Here is a 22072-nt window from a genome sequence, read left to right as displayed (position 1 = left end):
GCTTCCCACAGGTGATACCAGACCTGCTGAGATTTTCCAGCATTTTCTACTTTTCTCTTTCAGATTTCCATGCGTCCATGGTACTTTGCATCTGTATTAGCCTTTTTATAATATTCAATAGATTCCAGAAATGTCAAAACAATTTCATTCTTATGCTCATCATACCATAATTACATAAATACCAATCGAAATGGATTTTTTTTTCCAAAGAAAGAAATAACCACATTTATATAAGCGCATTTCTCATTTTTGGACATCACAAAGCACTTCACAGCTGGCAAGTACTTTGAAATATCTTTACTGTTGAAGTGTAGGCAGATTTGACAGTCAATTTGTACACAGCAAGACTCTGCCAACTAACTTAAATAAATGACCAGATAATCAGTTTCAGTGATTTCAGTTGAGAAGTAAATCTTGGCTTGAACATCAGGAGAATTCACCTGCTCTTCTTCGAACGGTTGTCCTGAGAGGGCACATGGAATCTTGGTTTAATATTTCCCCTAAATGATGCCTTCATTTTATATCTTCCACTAATAGAACACGTGTTAAATAGATGGTACCATTGTGATTTGAGTGCTATAAATTGATAGAATAATCCCTACAGTGCAGCAGTCATTCAGCCCATCGAGCTTGCACCAACAACAATCCCACCTAGGTCCTATCACCATAACCCCACATTTTTCCTGCTCATCCTCCTGATACTTAGCACGGCCACTCCACCTAACCCGCACATCTTTGGACTGTGGGTGGAAACCGGATCACCTGGAGGAAACCCATGCAGACATGGAAGGACATCCAATCTCCACACTGACAATGACCCAAGGTCAGAATTGAATTCGGGTCCCTGGCATTGTGAGGCAGCAGTGCCACTGTGCCATCATGCTGCCAGTATGATTTTTATTTTGACTACAGACACTCGTTGTAATTGACTTATAATATTGCATCACTTGTAGAAACAAAAACTGTTATCAAATCAATGAAGAATCATCTATAAGTACATGTTTTTTATTTTGTAGTACATAGTTAAAACGTGCAAAGGGCTGTGGAGCTTGGGATGGAATTTAATGCGAACACATTACTTTCTGGTGTGACAAAGACCAGCAATTATCTTTTTAATTGTCTTTAATATCTCACACTTCACACAGCATTAAGTATTAAGGTGGTACACAAATTAAAATTAAATTAAAATCCGAGCCGTATAACTTAAGGAGGAGAAGTTTATTTCTTTGTCACAAGTAAGGCTTACATTAACACTGCATTGAAGTTACTGTGAAATTCCCCTGTTGCCACACTCCAGCACCTGTTTGGGTCAATGCACCTAACCAATATGTTTTCAGACTGTGGTAGGAAGCCCACACAGACACAGGGAAAAATGTGCAAACTCCACACAGACAGTGACCTAAGCCAGGAATCGAACCCAGGTTCTTGGCACAGTGAGGCAGCAGTACTAACCACTGTGCCACCCCTGTGCAAAGGAGACGTTTGAAAATGAGGAGAGACACAGTCAAAAAGCGTAACAACAAAAGCAATATTGAAGAATTTGAAGGAGGGTTCAATTCACTGTTGATGAAGACAGATCATGGAGTTTAGAAAAGGTGCTCCGATGGACAGAAATAGAATGTTGTTTTGGTGAGAATGTCAAATTCTCAAATAATCTTCATCCTTTCTAAATGTGAATTATTCTTAAGGATGTGTGGACATCAAATTAACTCTTTTTAAGTAAAGCATTTCCAACTGCTTTGCATTCTAACTGATAACAGGAAAAAAATATCCTAAGCTAATTCTCATTCCATTATTCCATTGGCTGCTTCTTCCTGCAATGTCATGCAGCTCTCTCAAATGGTAGCTATTTGGGTGGTGTGATTGTTTGGTAATTTCCCCTTTTGTACTCTCACTTTTTGGTTACATTCCCTTCTTTAAAGCTCATCAATCAACAATAATTTTTGATCCAAGTATGAAAGTATGTAATCAAGTTTGGCATACACATGAATAAAATGGGGCCCCAATAGATGATCACTAAGATATCACATCATCTCAGTTTAAATATTCTATTCACAGACTCATTTTGTGGAGTTTAATTTTTTTATCATTGAATCCCTTCAATATAGAAGGGGGCCACTCGGCCCATCAAATCCGCACCGACTCTCCAACAGAGCATCTCATCCAGGCCCTATCCCATATCTATCCTGCTAATCCCCCGAACCTGCACATCTTGGGACGGTAAGGAGCAATTTAGCATGGCCAATCTATCTAACCTGCGCATCATTGGAGTGTGGGAGGAAACCGGAGTACCTGAGGGAAACCCATGCAGACACAGGAAGAAGGAGCAAATACCAACAAGTAGTTACACAAGGCTGCAATTGAACCTGGGTCCCTGGAGATGGGAGGCAGCAGTGGTAACGACTGTGCGACTGTGCCATCTTCTTGCCACTGTGCCACCTTCTTCCGTGTTAATGCATTATGCACACCATTTTGAGACAGAAAATAATTGGAAGGTCTGAAATTTGTGGCTAGGATTGTGACTACTTCCTGGACATATCAGGAATGTCACAAGGCATACTGGGCTGAATTTCTCCAGGTGGGTTGGGATCCCAATGTTGGATGAATTTTGTGTTGATAACCTGGAGGTGGTCATGGCGAGCAACAGATGTGGACTTCCAGGAGGCTTCCAATTAAGAAGATGCATCTGGGAGTCCCATTCATTTTAGGGATGATGACCAGGCTCCAGCATCCATTCAGCTATGTGGGTGATGACTGGCCATCAGCAGGAATGGTAGTGGCACCAACAGCATGAGCTGTGACTGCCATTGAAGCAGGGCAAAAATTGGCAGAAACCACAGTCTCCATGAAATGGCTGTGTGTGGCAGGCCTGTTGCCCTTTGTGATAAATACTCTGTGTGAACTGTTGTTGACAAATAAAATTCAACCCTCAAGTGTGTGCTTACCCCTTTCGATAGTCACCTATGATCCATTTTCAGGATGGTGTGGGAGGTATTTGCTGTTAAGAAAAGCTCTTGCAGCTTGGAAAATTGTAGAGGAGTAGTTCATTACCATGCTTAATTGCTTCCCACCATTGCTAGGTAAATTGCTATTGAAGCTGCTAGTCTACCTCCAGGAAAAGCACTTAGAACCTTAGAAATGTTACAGGACAGGACACCATTCAGACCATATTGTATGCCAGCCCGAGAACACAGAGGTGCCCTTTTTAATTCCACCTTCCGGAACTCGGCCCATAGCCCTGTAGCTTACAGCATTTAAGATGCAGATACTTTTTAAAAGAGTTTAGGGTCTCTGCCTCCATCACCAACTCGGATCACAAATTCCAAATACCCACCAAACTTTGGGTAACAAAGTTCTTTCTCATGTCCCCTCTATACTTTCTGCCACGTATCTTGAATCTATGTCCCCTGATGTTAGGATTGTTATGTTGTGGAAATGCCAGCGTTGGACTGGGGTAAACACAATAAGAAGTCTCACAACACCAGGTTAAAATCCAACAGGTTTTCACGGATCATGGGCATTTGGCCTCTGATCTTCAGGTAAGCGTTCTCCAAGGCAGCCTTCACGACACACTACAATGCAGGGTCGCTGAGCAGAGATTGATAGCCAAGTTCCGCACATGTGAGGACGGCCTCAACTGGGATCTTGGGTTCATGTCACACTATCTGTAACCCCCATGACTTGCCTGGACTTGCAAAATCTCATTAACTGTCCTGTGTGGAGACAATACACATCTCTTTAACCTGTGCTTAATGCTCTCTCCACTCACATTGTCTGTACTTAAAGACTTGATTACCTGTAAAGACTCGCATTCCAGTCTTTATTTTGTAAATTGAATTTGTGTCTTTATATGCCCTATTTGTGAATAGAACGGCCACTCACCTGATGAAGGGGCAGCAAGCGCTCTGAAAGCTAGTGGCTTTTGCTACTAAATAAACCTGTTGGACTTTAAACTTGAATTGTCCACCAAGGGAAACAATTTTATCCTGTCCACTTTGTCTCTTCCCCTCATAATTTTGTACACCTCTATCAAGTCACCCCTCAGCCTTCCTTGTTCCAAGGAAGATAAGCCCAGCTTATGGTAAGGTGTATGTTAGGTGGATTGGCCATGCTAAATTGCCCGTCAATGATCCAAGATATGTAGGTTAGGTGGATTAGTTGTGGGAAATTTGTCACAGAGTCAGTGCAGACTCGATGGGCTGAATGGAGCGGCATGGTGTCACAGTGGTTAGCTGCCTCACTGTGCCAGAGACCTGGGTTAGATTCTGGCCTTGAGTGTCTGTGTAGAGTCTGCACATTCTCCCTGTATCTGTGTGGGTTTCCTCCGGATGCTCCAGTTTTCTCTCACAGTCCGAAAGATGTGCTGGTTAGGTGCATTGGCCATGCTGAATCCCTCAGTGCACCCGAGAAAGCGCCAAAGTGTGGCGACTAGGGGGTTTTCACAGTAACTTAATTGCACTGTTAATGTAAACCTACCTGTGACACTAATAAACGTTAAACTTCCTGCACTGTAGGGATTCTATGATTCTATCCAATCTCTCCTCATAATTACAACTTGAAGGCAGATAATGGTTGGAGAGATGACCTGGTGCAATTTTCCACATTTTTTCACATCCTTCCCCTGCCACCTCTGTGGGCCTGGAAATATTCAGCCCATCATGTCTGAAATGAACACCATTATAGCTTAAATAAGAGCAAGAAGGTTATTACTAGTGCATGGCTAATATGTTTCATGTATACTGGATTCTGGAAGGAAATATTGCCATTACTTCTTAAATTAACAGCTAGAGTTTAAGGAAACTATGTGGCAGTGAGTAGATATACACATAGATGAGCAAGAAGGAATTGATTTCAGAACAATGGAATGAATGATACAGCAGAGAAGGATGCTTATTGTGTTGAAACAGAGTCTTCGAAAGAGCTTTCAAAATTAGTAGGAATCCCCTATCCTTTCCCTCTAGTCATACAAAACTTTCTCATTCAAGATTTTCTCAAATGTTCTCCTGCAAGTTTATTATTAGACCTACTTCCAACACCCTTTTAGGTAGTGCATTCTGGGTCACAATAATTTGTAGTGTAAAAAACATGCTCTCATTCCAGCTCTGGTTCTACTGCCAATTACCTTTGACCTATGTTTCTGGTTACTGATCCTTCTGCCAAAGGAAACAGTTTCTCCCTTCATAACTTTGTTCATCTTTTTGACTCTAATGAGGACAACCTCAGCTTCTCCAGTTTCTCTGAGTAACTGGAGTTCAGACACCTTGGTACCATATTTGTAAATCTCTTCTGCACCCTTCCTAAGGACTTGACAACTTTCCTAAATGATGGTGCCCAAATTGGACATAAAGTTCCATTTGGAACTTAACCAGTGATTTAGAAAGGTGCAGCATTATGTTTTTGCTTTTGCACTGTATACCTAGGTTAGCAAAACCAAGGCTCCAACATGCCTTTTTAATAGTTTGCTCAACTGGCCCTGCAACCATCAAAACCACCTTCAATATTCTTGTACATCTTTCAGATGTATCATTTAGATTATGTTGTTTTTCATCTTTCTCCTTACCAAAATACATCATTTTACATTCTCAGCATTGCATCATCATGTGACTGATATGGCCTCCAGAGATCTGTTCCTGTCCTCCTCACTGTTTATTCCATTTATGAATTTAGTTTCATCTGCAAACTTTGAAATAATGCAATTGATCTCAAATTCAAGTTGCTAATATTTTGCTCTGTCTGAAGAACAGCTGTTCACCAAAACTCATGTTTCCTATCCCTTAAACAGTTGGTTTTAGTAACTACAGGATATGAAATGAGAAAAGGGGCAATGCTTCTGCTTCATTCAGAGATAGCTTCATGCAGCCATTGACCATTTGAATGCGTGAGTTCCAACTTTTTAAACATGTTCATGATTGGTAGTTTGCAAAATGTCCTTGGGAAGACCATGTAGACAGAAATAACTAAGCTACCCTGTCATCAACTCTTTGTTAAAGACAATTTGCCTTCAACAAATATGTGCTGTCTGACATTTATTAACCCATATTTTTCCAATTAACAATTAACTTTGACTTGGATATTATGTCTAAAAGTTTCCCCACTGCTGATGTTAGGCTGACTGGCCTGTAGCCACCAGCTTTATCCTTTTGTTACTCTTTGAAGTAGGGTGTAACATTTCCAAGTCCCTCGTCCTTTGGCACCACTCCCATATCACAGGAGGACTGGAAGATTTAATTTCTACTGTTTGGATAGAGTGCAAAGAAGATTCACCAGGATGTTACCTGGCCTCAAAGGTGTTGACTACGAGGAGGGGTTGAATAAACTAGGATTGTTTTCACTGGAAAGACAGAGGCGGAGGGGAGACCTGATAGAGGCGTAGACAGGCTGGATAGCCAGAGGCTTTTTACCAGACTGGAAGTGTCAATTAGAAGGGGTACAGGCTCAAGGTGAGAGAGGGAAAGTTTAAGGGAGATGTCTGGGGATGTTTTTCACGTAGAGAATGGTGGGTGCTTGGAATACGCTGCCAGAGGAGGTGGCAGAAGCAGGCACATTAGCAACCTTTAAGAGGCATCTGCATGGGTACATGAAGAGCGGGGAATAGAGGGATTTTTAAAAAATTCATCCATGTGACATGGGTGTCGCTGGTTGGCCAGCATTTATTGCCCATCCCCAGTTGCCCTTGAGACAGTGGTTGTGAGTTGACTTCTTGAATCGCTGCAATCCATCTGCTGAGGGTTACCCACAATGCCATTAGCGAGGGAATTCCAGGATATAAATCAAGTAAGGGCAGAAGGTTTTTTTTAGTTTAGTTAGGGCATCATGATTGGCACAGGCTTGGAGCACCAAAGAACCTTTTCCTGTGCCCTACCTTTCTTTGTTCTTTGTTACTTCATCCAAAATGTGTGACTTCTCTATTTTGATTGCTACTAAGCTTTTAAGTACCACCTTTATTTTGTTCTATCCAATTTCTCATCTGCATCATCCTTTACTGAAACATTGGCAGGGACCCTCTTTTCTGGTGAAGGCAGATGCAAAGTGCTCATTTAGGGAGAACATTGGGAAGGCAGAGGAAGTAAGAGACCTTAGAGTGCAAGTCCATAGGTCCCTGAAACTGGCAGGACAGGTGGTAAAGAAAGCATACGGAATATTTTCACTTATTGGATTTTTTCTGTTTATTTATTTGTTTGTTAGTGTCATATGTAGGCTTGCATTAACGCTGCAATGAAGTTACAGTGAAAATCCCCTATTCGTCACACTCGCCTGTTCGGGTGCACTGAGGGAGAATTTAACATGGCCAATGCATCTAACCAGCATGTCTTTCAGACTGTGGAAGGAAACCAAGCACCCAGAGGAACCCCACACGGATATGGAGAAACCAAGCAGACTCCGCAGACAGTGATCCAAACTGGTCCCTGGTGCTGTGGGACAGCAATGCAAACCACTGCACAACCATGCCCTGAGATATTGAATACAAAAGCAGGAATACAAATGCCAGGGCTTGAAAATTGCAGCTATGAGGAAAGATTGGATAGGCTAGGGTTATTTTCCTTAAAATAGAGGAGGCTAAAGGGTAAAAAGTAAAATACTGTGGATGTTGGAACCTGAAACAAAAACAGAATGCTGGAAAATCTCAGCAGGTCAGCATCTGTGGAGCAAGAATAGAGTTAACAGGGCCTATTTTACCATTTTGATTCTAAATGCTGGGCGGACTTGAAGCTGGGAGTGTTTCAGATCCAACTTTTAGACCCATTCTCAGGCGCCCCCATTTGCATCCTGCCTGCAAAAACATCAGTGATTCCGAATCATGCTGCAGAAGCCTGTGGGCAGGCCTTAACGCACCTGAAATCCTACAGCTCCGATCGGTGCCTTCAACTGCGCATGCACAGGAAAAAAAGCTAGAGTGCGGCTCCCCTGCCACATCACTCTTCGGCTGGATAACGCTTCCCCCTGGGCGCCACAGATATTGTCTCACCCCCACAGCATTACTGATCCCTTTATCCCTCCACCCCCCCACCACCCAGAACAATTGCAGGCCCTCCCTCCATTTCCCCTCACTGATCTCAGGCAGAATGGCAGCGGAACCCCCCCCCGCCCACTACCGAACTTAAACAGAGGGCCATCAGATGCTTGGAGCTTTCCTCCTCACTAACCCTCATTAACTGAAGTGTCTGAATCGGACTTTTGTGGAGCATGACTGTTTCGTGCCAATTCTGGATGGGCGAATGCGGCAGTAAAGGAGGAAGTGACGGTAAGATTGGGCGTGCAGCCCATTAAGTCAATTTAAATACATACAAATGCATCTAAATGACCGTGGGGCTTGTTTTCGTTGTGGTCCCGATCGTGGCCACATTCGGGCCCTGATAAAGGGGGAATGGCGTGGAAGTGGGCACAGATCACGCTACTTACCTCACACCGACTTTACTAAGTTTTCACGCCCAAAAATGGGTGCAACTTGATGGTAAAATTGGGCCCTATGTTTTGCGTCTGGGTGACCCTTCGTTAGAGTCTGTTATTGTAAAGGTTGCTATTATGATTGTTATGCTCCCCTGATGGGCAGTGGGTAAATACATTGTCTGCTGTGCGACCAAACCACACAGGATGACCCAAAGTTCAATTTCCAGTCTGTGATCTCAGCCGGAGATGTTGGGATTAGCCACAGAACTCCTCCTGTCTTATAGGTGGGGGCGGGAGGTGGGTGATTGGATGGGGGTGGAATAAGAATGTGAGGCTTCTGATTGCTGTCCTCCTCCAAAAGATACCTCCAGAGAACAGCAGGGGAGAGAATTGGACACTGACACTTACTGTGCAGACTCACAGTGGGGTACAGGAAGGGAGGACTGCCCGAGGAACAGTAGTTCTACCTGACTGCTTATTTTCAGCAAAGAATTAAAATAAAATACATGTAATCCTTGCCCAGTCCATTTGTCCGCACACACTGCAGGGAGTAACTTCCCTTCATCAATTCAGCCCTCCTTGACTTGAGCCTCACTCAGTGCGCTGGCTCCTTCACTTGTGGAACTGTTTAACATCTTTCCTTCCTAGCCATTTCGACAGACTCCCTGGGCTGACTCCCTGGTGTATCTGTTTTATATCTTTCCCCGCTTCGTTTTTGCAAACTCTCTGGAGGTGACTTTTTAACCCCAGTGAAGTATGTAATCTAGTTGCCCTGGCTCTTTGTTGGAGTGACCCTTTCACAGGTGTCTCTTGGGGTGGGGGTGGGTGAGGTGGAGAGTGCAAGTGTGGACTTTCTCACTACAACTGCTCTGCAAGAATTTTCAATCCTGGATTTCTTTTTTAACCCCCCCAAAAAATCCCCTCCTTTTTTTAATTTCGACACCACGCATGTTACTTTACACAGGGTTATCCTATTGGAGAGAGCGATCGCCCTCCTCCCTTGTCACACTGGGATTGGTGGCACGGTTGGGCTTGAAGAGCCAGCTCTGTCACATCTTGCGCTTCCTGGGTGGCTGCTGCTGCTGTCACTCACACCCCGGGGCCGGCTGATTGACAAGTCTCCTCTCCGCCCCCACTCAGCACTGCCCGCTATTTGAGTCTGTGGAAGTGAAGCTTGTTAGCAGAGCCTGGGACCTAAAGCGTGTGTGGAGAGAGTGGGGGGACGGGTTCTGACTTTGCAGCGGCGGCGGCGGCAGCGGCAGCAGCAGAAACAGCTCCTCAAACACACACACAAGCCACCGGTGTCAGCATCATGAGCTCCAAGCTCAGCCGCGCTCTCTGGATTATCTGCGGCTGCATTTCTGTGCTCAGCACCATCCTCACCCATCTAACACAGGCTGCCAGAGAAGGTAAGAAACTGGAGAGTGAGGAGAGAAATTAAAGACTTTCCGATTCCCCCTCCCCTCCTCCCCTTTTTTTCCCCTAAAGGTGCCCGTGAGCGATTCACTACTTTGGGACGGGACAGCACAAGTGGAAAGCTCCCTCCACCGGGCTGCCTCCAAACTCCCGGCTCTGCCCCTTTAAGCTGTAACATCAGCCGGAGCATCTAGCCAGCCTCCAGTTTAATGGGGAGAATAGCGTTGGTCAGATTGTGTGAGACACATTACAGGCACTCTGCATTTTACACCCTCCTCACAGACTCGCTGTCACTTGATTTTGGTTTCAAAAAACAAGGGGACAGAAGGACTCACACAGATGCGTTTTACTTTAGAGTGAATGAATGGATCAAACCGTGCCCGGGCCACTGTTGTTGGTTCTCCATTCATATTTTCGTGTGTCCGCCGCCGATTGGGGTGAGTGCAGTGTGTGAAGCTGTATCCCAGTGAGATTCAGGCTGGCTCCCAGACTGCGGTGGCAAAGTGCGACTTTGTAGAGCTTTCTCAGTGGTACCCCCCCCCCCCTCCCCTCCCAGAGGAGGAAAGCGCTGCAAAGCATGCGGACATGGGCAAAATGTGGGGCAGGGGGAGAATAAATTAATAAAGCTGAGGACTTTGGGTGAAGCGGAGTTTCCATCCCTCAACCAAACAGCCCCGAGCTGTGAACGCTGCGAGCTGTACTTCAAAATGAAACTTTCACCAAAGGTCTGGAGTTCATCGCCGCTGCAAGAGGGTCTTTTCCATCAGACAAACCGTGCCATTCAAAACACCAGCCACATTTGCTGGGTGAAATGGGAGCAGAAGTTAAGTTTTGACATTGTGGAGTGTGTGAGCTGGGGAGGGAGTTGCAGTTTACAAATCTCGCTCACACATTGCCTATAAAACTGGGCTACGCAAACCCACTGCTACATTTCACCTTGCAGATCCCTCCACCCTTACCTCTCGCCCGTCGCCAGCGCGGGGGTGGGGGGAGCGCCGCAGCCTTGCAGTCAGGGGTGGAGGGGAAATGCTGGAGAGAATAGATCAAAACACACGATAAACTTGTGTGAAGTTGGTGCTGGGGGAAGGTGAGTGAGAGTGAATAGTTCCAGCGGACTGCCCCTGTGCTTGAGACACAGATAGAAAGATAGATTAAAACCCGAAATCTCAACGAGTTTGAGTGAAATTTCTACTTGTCGACCATCCAGCTAGCCCGGCTCCAACTGCACTGGCCGCCTTTGAAAAGGGGTTTTCTGCCAAAGTTCTCATCGACCTTAAATCTTTACACAGAGGAAAGATGTGCTGATGAGTAAGGTCAATTTGGGATTTAAACAGATCGCGGTGTGGAGTGAAATAAGCGTGATTTCCCACTGAGAGAGTGAGTGTGCAGTTCGCAAGTGAGGGTGTTTCAGTGTGGCTGGGCTTACGGGGACTGTGTCAGTTACCTGTCGCTTGGAGGCGGGCTGCAGCTTCTCTTCTCGCACTGCCTGTCTCTTACACCTTGAAACAAGACACACAGCGCTCGGCCAGCCCACTCTAACCGAGGAAGAAACAGCCATCGGCAAAGAGTTTCTCCAACCGCCCCCCCTAGAAAAAACCCTTTCTCTCTCCCCCCTACCGCCTGCCCCACAGCTCCCCCCCCCGCCCCCAATCCTCTCCCGGTGGCGAGAGACAGACTCTCAGGAAATTTGTTTCATTCACTTTTATTCATTGGAAACCAATTCTTGTCACCTCCCCGTGCATTGACCGGACAGCACGTAGGTAGATCTAAATAAATAGTAACTTTCTCCAAGAAAGATCGGGACAGAATCATTAGAAAAGAGAAATCAGTGGCTCAGGACTGATAGTAACTTATATTTAGTGTGAATTTATTTTAAAAAAAATGTTCCAATAAAGTAGAACCCAACTGCAAGGAAAATCACACCAATCCTAACCTGTCAGCACACTTTGAACACAAACTGCAAATTCGTTTTTATCCCCCTATTTTGATGACAATTTGAAGTCAGTTTTTGTTTTGCTAAAAGTTCGTTCTGGGCTGGTTTAAAATGTCTTGTTGTTGGGGCACTAGACGCGAAATCTATTTCAATGGGGAGAGTCCCTGTGATTGACGCCGCCCGGACGCCAGAATCGGATTCCCTTTCGATCGGAAATGAATAACCTCACCGGCTAAATGGTCTCTCTTTTCCCCTTTCCTCCTCCTTCCCAAAAACCCGTTTTTTCCCAGAGAGACTGGCAGGGATTTCTCGTCAGTCAGAGGAAAGTTCAGGGAGCGAGCGGTCTCGGTTGAAGGCAGTAGCTGCGCCCCATCCCTCCCCCCCCCCCCACTGTAAAATGCATTGGGATGGTTAGACTCATACAGGCTGTAGCGGTGCAGATACATTTCTGTCCTCTCTCGGGACATGCACAGCCAAGCACCGCAATAAATAAGGGACATCACGCACGAATTTAAAGTCTTTAATTCATTGGAATCATTATATTTATTTATTTTTTATGAACAACGGACTGAACGGGGAAACGAGGCGGTTTCTAAGATGCAAAAATTAACCCCGTTTGAAACACGCCGAGAACGTAGATTTTATACACTCCGTTTGAAATTAAACACTGCCTTTTAAAACAATAGTTTTGAATGCCCTTGTTGACACCAACGTAACCTATAGTGGCAGCCGTGCATCGCTTGGGTAAATCATGTTGTTTTAAGGGTGTCTATCAAACGGTACACAAATTGATCCAAAATAAACCCGTTTAGTATATCTGATGTAAGTAGGTGACTGCAGTTTCACTCTTCTCGTGTGATCTCTTTTCTCTCTCCCTGGCAGTTATTTTGCTGGATTCCAAAGCACAACAGACAGAGTTGGAGTGGATCTCGTTTCCTCCCGATGGGGTAAGCCTCGCGTCTCTAAATAAAACCCTTTTCAAATGACCCAGATTTGCCAATGGCACAGAGTCCTAACCTGAACCACCCCCAAGGGCGGAACATGTATCATTGCCATTGGCGCTGAGTTTTCAAGAGGACTTCAGTACAGTTCATTACAGTGCGTGTCTGTCCACAGACCCGTCTCAATTAGCGAGGAGATCGACTGGTTTAAAGTCCTCTTAGAATTAAAGGTGTTGTCTGTAATGTGCAGCCGCCAGTCGTAAATGATACAATCCAAGACGTAGATAGTTGAAGCGCCTGTATCTGGGACAAATAGAAATTGAATAAATACCAATCAATTGATTTCCGATACACACACCAACACTGACATGGTTCTTATCTCCGGGGTGATCTTGTTGATTACCGCTTTAAACTACTCGGGGTGACAGAAAGGAATGCGCAATCTTGGTTTGATTCTGGGAATTTTTGCTGTAACTGACTTCCCTGGAACTGTACTTTTTAAGCCAATTAATTCAAATATATTTCTTATAAAATATACTAGATACTAAAAAAAGAATAAGAAAGTTATACATTTATTTATTAACCAACTGGCTAAATGGATAACAAATGAAAATGTGTAGATGCGCTTGAACAAATTGAAACCTTTAGATTATATTCTAGAAATTAAGACAAGTAGGCACTGCAGTTGCCAATGGTTGTGCGGTTTATCACTGGACGACGATTGCAAGTTGTTCAGACTTCGTCTTAAATTTTCGCTCTGATTGGATTGTGTCCTGTTTATGTCGCTGCCTGAGGGGTGGGTCTGGGAGGATGTCATTTTCACCACAATCAATCTATAGCCAGTTCTGGATTACAGATACGCTAAAACCAGCTTTATTCTTAAAAAAATGAGATTGCAGGATAATTTTTAAATTGGATTGAACCCCAAATTGAAAGTGTTGTTCTTTTGTGAATTACCATATAAATGATGCATTAAAAAATGAAGCAATGGCTATTGCAGAGAACTCCTCTTGCCAATCTGAATAATACTCATTTTGCTTCAATTATGTGCTGATTCTCTTGATGCAAAGACACTTAACAATTGTTCTGCACTCCTGTATGTACAAAATCCCGTGTGACATTACTTCATTGCAGTGTTAATGTAAGTCTACTTGTGACACAAATAAACTTTAAACTTAAAAGTTTAAAATTAAGAACATTTGATATTGGTCATATGTTTTATTTCTCTTTGCAACACCACATTGGAAGTTTCTTTGCGCAATGCAACATTGCACATCTTCCTTTGTTGTGGCCAGAGGTCAGGCTTGTCGTATAAATCACAGAACATAAACTCCTGCAGTAAAATGCCTCGAGCAAACTAAAATAATTTTTGTTTTGATTAAATCAAAGCACACAAATCATTGGTATTGATCAACTACTTTCCATAGCAAGTGAGTGCTACTTTTCAATGTGTGGAGTTACCTTGTGTTTGAAAATTACACACACTGCCTGAGAAAGTTTAATTTTAATTTAAGTTTCAAGTTTAATATTAATATTTAATTAATCTAGATAAATATGTGATGCCTCACTGCTAATAAATCAAGCTGACAAAGATAAAGAATCACAGGATTGAACACGTTGGAATTGCTGTGAGATTGACAGCAATCGTCTGTTTTATAATTCAGCACAATTTGTTTAACATCTCAACAACAAGAAAGTATATAAAACAATGTGGCTGTTTCGTGATAATCAGTTAGATCAAACCGGCATAATTATATTTCAATTGCCTTTGATGAATGTGATTTCTGTCCTCATTAGCATGAGACATGTTAATACTAGGAGCAGAATATTTTTCATTTCTTGGTCCAATTTCAGTAGCAACAGTTCCAAACTCAGGTAAATTATAGATAAAATAACTACCAAGCAATATGCCTCAACCTGTTCACCAGCATGAATTTTATCACTTTCCACACCAGCCACCTTTAGAATTTCTCTCAGGCAATTTCCTGAAGAGGGCATTTTTTTTTATGTCATGTGCCCATGCCCCTTAGGAACTATGTTCAAATTCATCCAAGCAGAGCATTTTTATCCCACCAGACTGGGTTATATTTAAATCCATGTTACAGAGATGAAAAGACAATCTACCAACTGAATTCACCATGCATAAATAAAGGTTTCCCACCATTCCCTGAATTCCCTGAATTTCATTCAGCATTTCCATTTTTGACACTTCCCTTCAAAACAATCATGTTTTAAACTCCTATCTACTTGGATGGGATGTAAAATTGTTGACTATTTATGCAATGTCAGAGCAACTGTACACACCGTATAAGCAGTCACTTCACCTGGCACTGCAGTATAAAAATGAAGGCTGATCATTCACTTAGCTTGTGTACCTTGCAGTCAGGTACCCAGCAGAGCCTCATTTGAGAGCCTTGCAAATCTTGTGATATGGAATCTGCAGAAGGACTTCAGTAACAGAGTTGTTTGTCTGAGGTAAATTGATGTCAATGCGTTGGACATTCCAGAAGTTGCCTGCACCATTACAGGGGGCTCTTCATAAATAGGATTTAGAAGGGATTGTTACTTAGCTCTTCAAAAACGTTTCAGTTTGTCTTCGGGGCAGCCAGATAAAAGAGCCTCTACTTGGGCAAAAGGTGGTTGTATTGAGTGGCTTTGTTGTTTGAGCTTGTCTCTTTAGACTGTGTTTTAGTCGGAACATTCCTCTCTGCTTGCTCTGGTTCACATGACAGCCTTTAATGCAGTTACTTCGTTCACCACCAACAGGTATTGCTTGATGCTCTCATTGTTCCCGGCTTGCCTGCTTTTCCTTAATTTGAGCCTACTTCTCATTCAAGTACCCACTATGTAATAGTAAAATGCAATACTAAATAAAGCCCTACTTTACTCTTTAGAAATGAAGTCATCAACCGAGTATCCTGTGGAAGCCCAGTAAAGATAAAATGTGAATTAAGTCTGCATGACTAATAAACCACAGAATGTAACATTTATGACAACTTGAGCAAATTGACGTGTACAGGTGTTTCATCTATGATATCATGTGTAAAAATACAACTAAAGCATATTGGGTAATAATATGCTGTAACTCCACCAATATAAAAACAGAACATTGCCAGTCATTTGTATATTGGCTGTTTTGGGTTTGCATTATATTAATGAAAACTAACCTTAAAATCTCAGCTCCACTTTCCTACACTATTAATAGGCTATGATTAAAAACAAAATACGTATAGGAAATTATTCTGTTATTTATTTAAGTTTCCATAATTATTTCCTACAAGTATTTTTCCTGATATTGCATACATTTTAATTTACCAGCTTTTTCAGACACTTTGATAAAAACATAGGTTATCAGCTGGTTGGTTCTGGATTCACAAAACTGGTAATTACAATTAACCCATTGTGAAGGTGATTCTCCAGATTGTCTTTACATTTATAAAGTAATAACCTTTTTTCAGTTGGTCACCTGTACTGTACAGTTACTCAGGAAACAAACGGAGGCGTAAGGTTCAACCATAAATTGTTGTAAAATCAGGCCTTGTGCAAATGAAGTGAGGTAATCTCTCTTTTGCAGGGCAGGGAACGTTAATGGAAATTTAGGACAGGAACGGGAGAAATTAACTCTGCACTGATTCACAAATTAACTTTTCTCATAAATTAACTTCTCTCCCAGTATAGCTCAAAGGTACAGAAGCTGAACTTTGAGAACAAGTGTTCCTTGCTTTCTCATAACATACACTTTTTCTAGTAGGGCCCAGTGTTTGAAAATGCAGCACTCTTCTATCTGTGTGATTGGGGAAAGCTCTTTATAAGCTGTAAACATGAAAGTCATATGCTTGTCAGTATTGACCTCAATCAGAAAATATCTGCAAATACAATGACTGATAGGGACGTGATTAAAAAATAAAGTGCAATTTAGCCTTTTGGTTTCCTACATATGCCTGGAAAGAAAAACTTATGAAGCTTTTTATTAGGCTGCAGTTAGTGGGATGCTAATGAACCTTGAGCATGTTATATTTGATGGGTTCATCTAGCCAAGGTTCAGGCACATTAATATACTGTAGAATTATAAATTAAAAAAAAAAACCCGTGTTCTACTTCCTGAGGTTGAAAAGATTGTGGTTTAGTTTTAAAGGCCATGGAATATCTTTGAAATGACCCATTTCAGTTCCTGCTTTTTTGCATGTTAATCTTTTTTTGCCAGTCACCCTTCTGAAAAAATCATTGTGAAATTTCCTGTTTGCAGCAGCTGGGAATAGGTACTCTGCAATGAAATGAGGAAAGAGGAAGGGCTTAGCCCTTTAATGTCAGGTTTCTGTCCCTACAACCTTGTTGGGCATGGATATCAGTGGATTAGGCATGGTGCAAATCTTCATCATTTTACTAATATGAGAGAGGCCTTGTTCATATCCCAACTCACTTTTTGCATCTTACTGTATGGAGAACCCTGTGAAGAAAGGACCTGCTCTGAGACCCCTCTGAATGAAAGAAGACACCAAACCATTTCCAGGTTTTGATCTTCTCTATCCCCAACAGCTCACACTTGCAGCTGTGCTTCAATTCCTTCCTTGACTTTTGTTTAGTGCTAAGCCAAGTCAACTGTGTAACCTTACCAGACAAAATGGCAGACTCCCATTATCTGCCACGCAGAGTGCACCCTCTCAGGCCTCCAGCACACTGGTGACTCTTAGGTTTGTCAATCACTTGTTAGAATAAAGTTCCATCTCGTTTTAATAATTTGCTCAAGCAGCCATTATTTATACATGAGGCTATACATAGTGCTCTAACTGCATGGCATGTTGCAGTCAAACTGAACCCTTTTTGTTGTTCGACCTTCACACATGTATTTCTGGTATAGAAATTTAGGTGGACACAATACTATGATTAGCCTCACCTTAACCTAAAGGTATTGAGATAAACTGTAGCACCTCAGACATTGTCAAATGGAGGATCAGCTAATAACATAGATTGGAGGACTTATGTCCTCCTTGGTCTTCATGAAGCAGCTACTGCTTGGATAAATTCATCTAGCCTTTTGATGGAGGCACTTAGATAATTTGCACAGCAAAACACTTTTAAACAATTAATATTCCAAAATAAGCTAAATAGTGCAGTCCACGGACAGACCTGATAATCTAGATCCCAGTAACTGCAATACCAAGTGACAGTTAACTATCCTTATTTGATGTGAAGAAAATAGAATGCACTTGCTGAAGGAGAGTGAGAGTCACTTGATGTGCTCGACTGAAAATCTTTCTTGATACTTTGCCCAAAGAACCTTGAATGAATGTTCAGGATATAGAGATATTTTAGGACCATATTAAAAGATTTGAAGTCCTGGAGAGGAGTGTTCTATGCTAAAAATCAGATTGAGAACTTGCCGCCAAAGCACGTATGATCTTCCATCAGTTAAAATTTGTCTGAGAAAAATCTCCTGGGACAGGCTGAGATCTGGAGCCAAATTTCTCATCAATGATCTTAGTGGGCAATTAGTAACTGACCCCAGTCAAGGTCACCTCTCCTTGAAATGTAAACTCTGCTCAGATGCTGCCTGACTTGCTGATTATTTCCAACAATTCCTTCACATTTCTAGCATCTGCAATATTTTGCTTTTGCTGTCAGATTGTTGGATGAATTACTATAAGATAGATTTTTATCTTGATGCTTCTTTAAATGCAATCTCGTAGACAGAGTGTAAAAATAGCTTAATGATAGTATTACCGAGTAGAGTATTAGCTGACATAGCTGAGATAAAACTGTATTTCTTGTTGGAAGTTAGAAATGTTGGATAGTTTGGTATGAGTCGCTTTCATCTGGAAGTTTTTCTGTAAAATCCCCATTTCAATAACCATTCACAGCACTTCGATTGTAAACTTTATGTCCCAATATTCCAAACCTGCCCAGTGTAAAACATTGGCTGGTTTGTGAAGGACAGGAAATAAGTTATAATATTCCAGGTTGCAGTAGCAATGCTTGGTTCTGATCTTTTTCAGGAGTCCTTGTGTAAATGCTGTTTGTATTTAATGTTTCAAAATGCAGATTTTACGAACTAACAAAATCTATTTTTTTGGACATTTTGCTCTGTTTATTGTTATGCTGTAGTAAGGTAACATCTTGTCTTATTGTCTTTCAGTGGGAAGAGATCAGCGGAGTAGATGAGAACTACATTCCTATCCGCACGTACCAGGTGTGCAGAGTAATGGAACCTAATCAGAACAACTGGCTGCGGACTAACTGGATTGCAAGAGGCAATGCTCAGAGGATATTTGTGGAGGTGAAGTTTACCCTGAGGGATTGTAATAGCATTCCAGGAGTCTTGGGGACATGCAAGGAGACATTTAACCTGTATTACTTTGAAAGTGACTCAGATGTTGGCTGGAACATTAAAGAGAGTCAGTACCTCAAAATAGATACTATTGCAGCTGATGAAAGTTTTACTCAAGGGGACCTTGGAGAGCGTGTAATGAAACTTAACACAGAGGTGCGAGAAATCGGGCCTTTGTCGAAAAAGGGATTCTACTTGGCCTTCCAGGATGTGGGCGCCTGCATTGCCCTTGTGTCTGTGCGTGTTTACTATAAGAAGTGTTGGTCTATTGTGGAAAATTTGGCAATTTTCCCAGACACAGTAACAGGATCTGAGTTTTCATCCCTGGTCGAGGTGCGTGGAACATGTGTCAGCGACGCAGAAGAGGAAACAGAAAACCCTCCTAAGATGCACTGCAGTGCAGAGGGGGAGTGGTTGGTGCCCATTGGCAAGTGCATCTGCAAAGCAGGATTTCAGCAGAAAGGGGATGAATGCGAGGGTAAGTGGTCCATTTTGCATGGAAATGGTACACCTATCATTTATCAAAACAGTTTATAAATATGTCCAGAAACCCCCATCTCCAGAAATTAACTGTTACAAAAATTGAAGGATGAACAAGGATGTCTTACTGCAGCTGTAGAGGGCCTTGTAATAGTGTGTGCGGTGTTGGTCTCCTTACCAAAGAAAGGATACACCTACCACAGAGGGATTACAACAAAGGTTCACTGAACTGATCCCTAGGATGGCAGGATTGTCACATGAGGAGAGATTGGGTCGACTAGGCCTGTATTCACTGGAGTTTAAAAGAATGAGAGGGAGTTTCATTGAAATGTATAACGTTTCGACAGGGTTGGGCTACTGGATTCCGGAAGAATGTTTCCTCTGGCTGGGGACGGGGTCTAGAACAAGGGGCCACAGTCTCAGGATACGGATGATCCATTTAGGCCTGAGTTGAGGAGAAATTTCTTCACTCCAAGGGTGGTGAACCTGTGGAATTCATTACCCCAGAAAGCTGTGGAGGCCAAATCATTTAATTTATTTAAGAAAGAAATAGATTTCTATAACTAAAGGCATTAAAGGGTATGGGGAGGGTGTGGGAGAATGGCATTGAGATAAAGGATCAGCCTTGATCACAAGTGAATAGCAGAGCAGGCTTGAAGGGCTGAATGGCCTCCTCATGTTCCTATTTTCAATGTTCCTATGAAGGTGAGACAAGGGAACTTTCTAAGAATCAATCTTAAATTTTTGGATTGTTGGATATAATTCCTAATGTGCAGATAGACATTTGAGGTAGAGAGATTCTTCCCGCTCAGAAAGGACAGCAGGACTAGAGGGCACAGCCACGAGATAAGGGGGGGGGGCAGTTTAGAACGGAGTTGAGGAGGAACTTCTTCACTCAAAGGGTGGTGAATCTCTGGAATTCTCTACCCATTGAAGTGGTGGAGGCTGCCTCGCTAAATATATTTAAGACACGGGTAGATAGGTTTTTGGTAGGCAAGGGAATTAAGGGTTATGGGGAGAAAGCGGGAAAGTGGAACTGAGCCACTTCAGATCAGCCATGATCTTATTGAATGGCGGGGCAGGCTCGAAGGGCTAGATGGCCTACTCCTGCTCCTATTTCTTATGTTCTTATGAAAAGCGATATAATGGCTAGAATTCTCTAACCTTGTCTGCGACTGGGATTACCTGGTCTCTCGGCTGCGAACGGAGGTTTGGCTGAGCACCAAATTCTCCATTCTCGCTAGCAGGGCTTGTGAGACCAGAGACTTCCGGCCAAAAAGTAAAAGTACATTTTTAAAAATCCTGAAAAGTGTATTCCAGATTTAACCCTTTAACTTGGTAAAAACCCCCTTACCTTATTATCCTCCTGGTTCCAAGCTTGTCACTAAATGTTTCCAGTTCTAACAACTGAGTAAGTCATTTTCCAATATCTAATACAGAACTGAAGACTGTGGCAAAATTATGCTGCAAACCTGACTGGCTTTAATTCATTTGATAGATGTATTCAAAATCATGAGGGGTCTGGATGGCATAAGAGAGAAATTTTCCCATTGTTAGAAGGATTGAGAAAAAGAGGGCGCAGATTTATGATTACTGCCTAAGTAATGGTGACATGAGGAAAAACATTTTCACACAGCGAGCAGTTAGGGTCTAGAATGTATTGCTTGAGGGCATGGTCGAGGCAGGTTCAATCTAAGCATTCAGTAAAGACTGGAGTTATTTCATGTAAGGGAAGACTCTAAGGTTATGGGAGAAAGTGGGGTTGTGGCACTAGGTAAATCACTCCTTTAGATAGTCAGCATCGACGCAGCGAATGGGAAAAAGATACAAGTCTGAGGACACATATCAGCCGATTCAAGAACAGCTTCTTCCCTGCTGCCATCAGACTTCTGAATACCTGCCTCGCATTAAGCTGATCTTTGTCTACACCTTAGCTATGACTGTAACACTACATTCTCTCCTTTCCTTCTCTATGTTTGGCATGCTTTGTCTGTATAGTGCACAAGAAACAACACTTTTTGCTGTATGTTTATACATGTGACAGTAACAAATCAAATCAAATCAATGGGCCGTAGGGCCTTCTTCTGTGCTGTAAGCATTCTGTGATTCTGTAATTTAAATATTTACAGACAGGAATGATGGGATTGCTTGCACATGCTAATCATACAGTGAAACTAAAGAGCACAGGGCAATGCTACATGTCTACATAAAAGTTTTGGCTTTCTGATGTCGGATCTGCATTGAAAACTAAAAAAAAAATTCAATACAGGTCAGTGTTAAATGGGACACTAACTCCTTTTGTAGATAAGCTTCTTTAGCCCGTACCATATTGTCATTTTGAGGCACTGCGGATTTAATGTTGCTTAGAAAGAACAAGGATTTTAACAGAATGTAGATAATAATAGTGCTGACAACATGAAAATAATCACCATCTATATTGACTGCAAAGCATTGAGCAAAAACTGTTGGTTTTCACAGTAAGCAGGACAGAAGAACAAATATTTCTTAAACCGTATGTCTTTTTTTTCGAATTGTGTGTTATAATAGTATTTCTATGTGATGTCGTTTCGGTATACTGATATCTCTCCA

The 22072-nt window shown here is 42.4% G+C and overlaps 1 protein-coding gene across 3 annotated transcripts in view; it reads left to right on the top strand.

Annotated features, from left to right (window-relative positions):
* Positions 1 to 9591: 9591 nt before the first annotated feature.
* Positions 9592 to 22072, top strand: part of epha7 (eph receptor A7) — a 252648-nt gene continuing 240167 nt past the window's right edge. For all 3 annotated transcript variants that reach the window (XM_080192638.1, XM_080192637.1, XM_080192636.1), the window contains exons 1-3: positions 9592 to 9797; positions 12620 to 12684; positions 18812 to 19481. In XM_080192638.1, the coding sequence (XP_080048764.1) occupies positions 9701 to 9797; positions 12620 to 12684; positions 18812 to 19481 (832 nt within the window). In that variant the 5' untranslated portion in view covers positions 9592 to 9700. The remainder of the gene's footprint in view (positions 9798 to 12619; positions 12685 to 18811; positions 19482 to 22072) is intronic.

This window comes from Carcharhinus amblyrhynchos, chromosome 7, assembly GCF_965287045.1.
Source record: "Carcharhinus amblyrhynchos chromosome 7, sCarAmb.v2.hapA, whole genome shotgun sequence".
NCBI lineage: Eukaryota > Metazoa > Chordata > Chondrichthyes > Carcharhiniformes > Carcharhinidae > Carcharhinus > Carcharhinus amblyrhynchos.
Note: the sequence above shows the minus strand (reverse complement) of the source record. Positions and strands in the feature narration are given on the sequence as shown.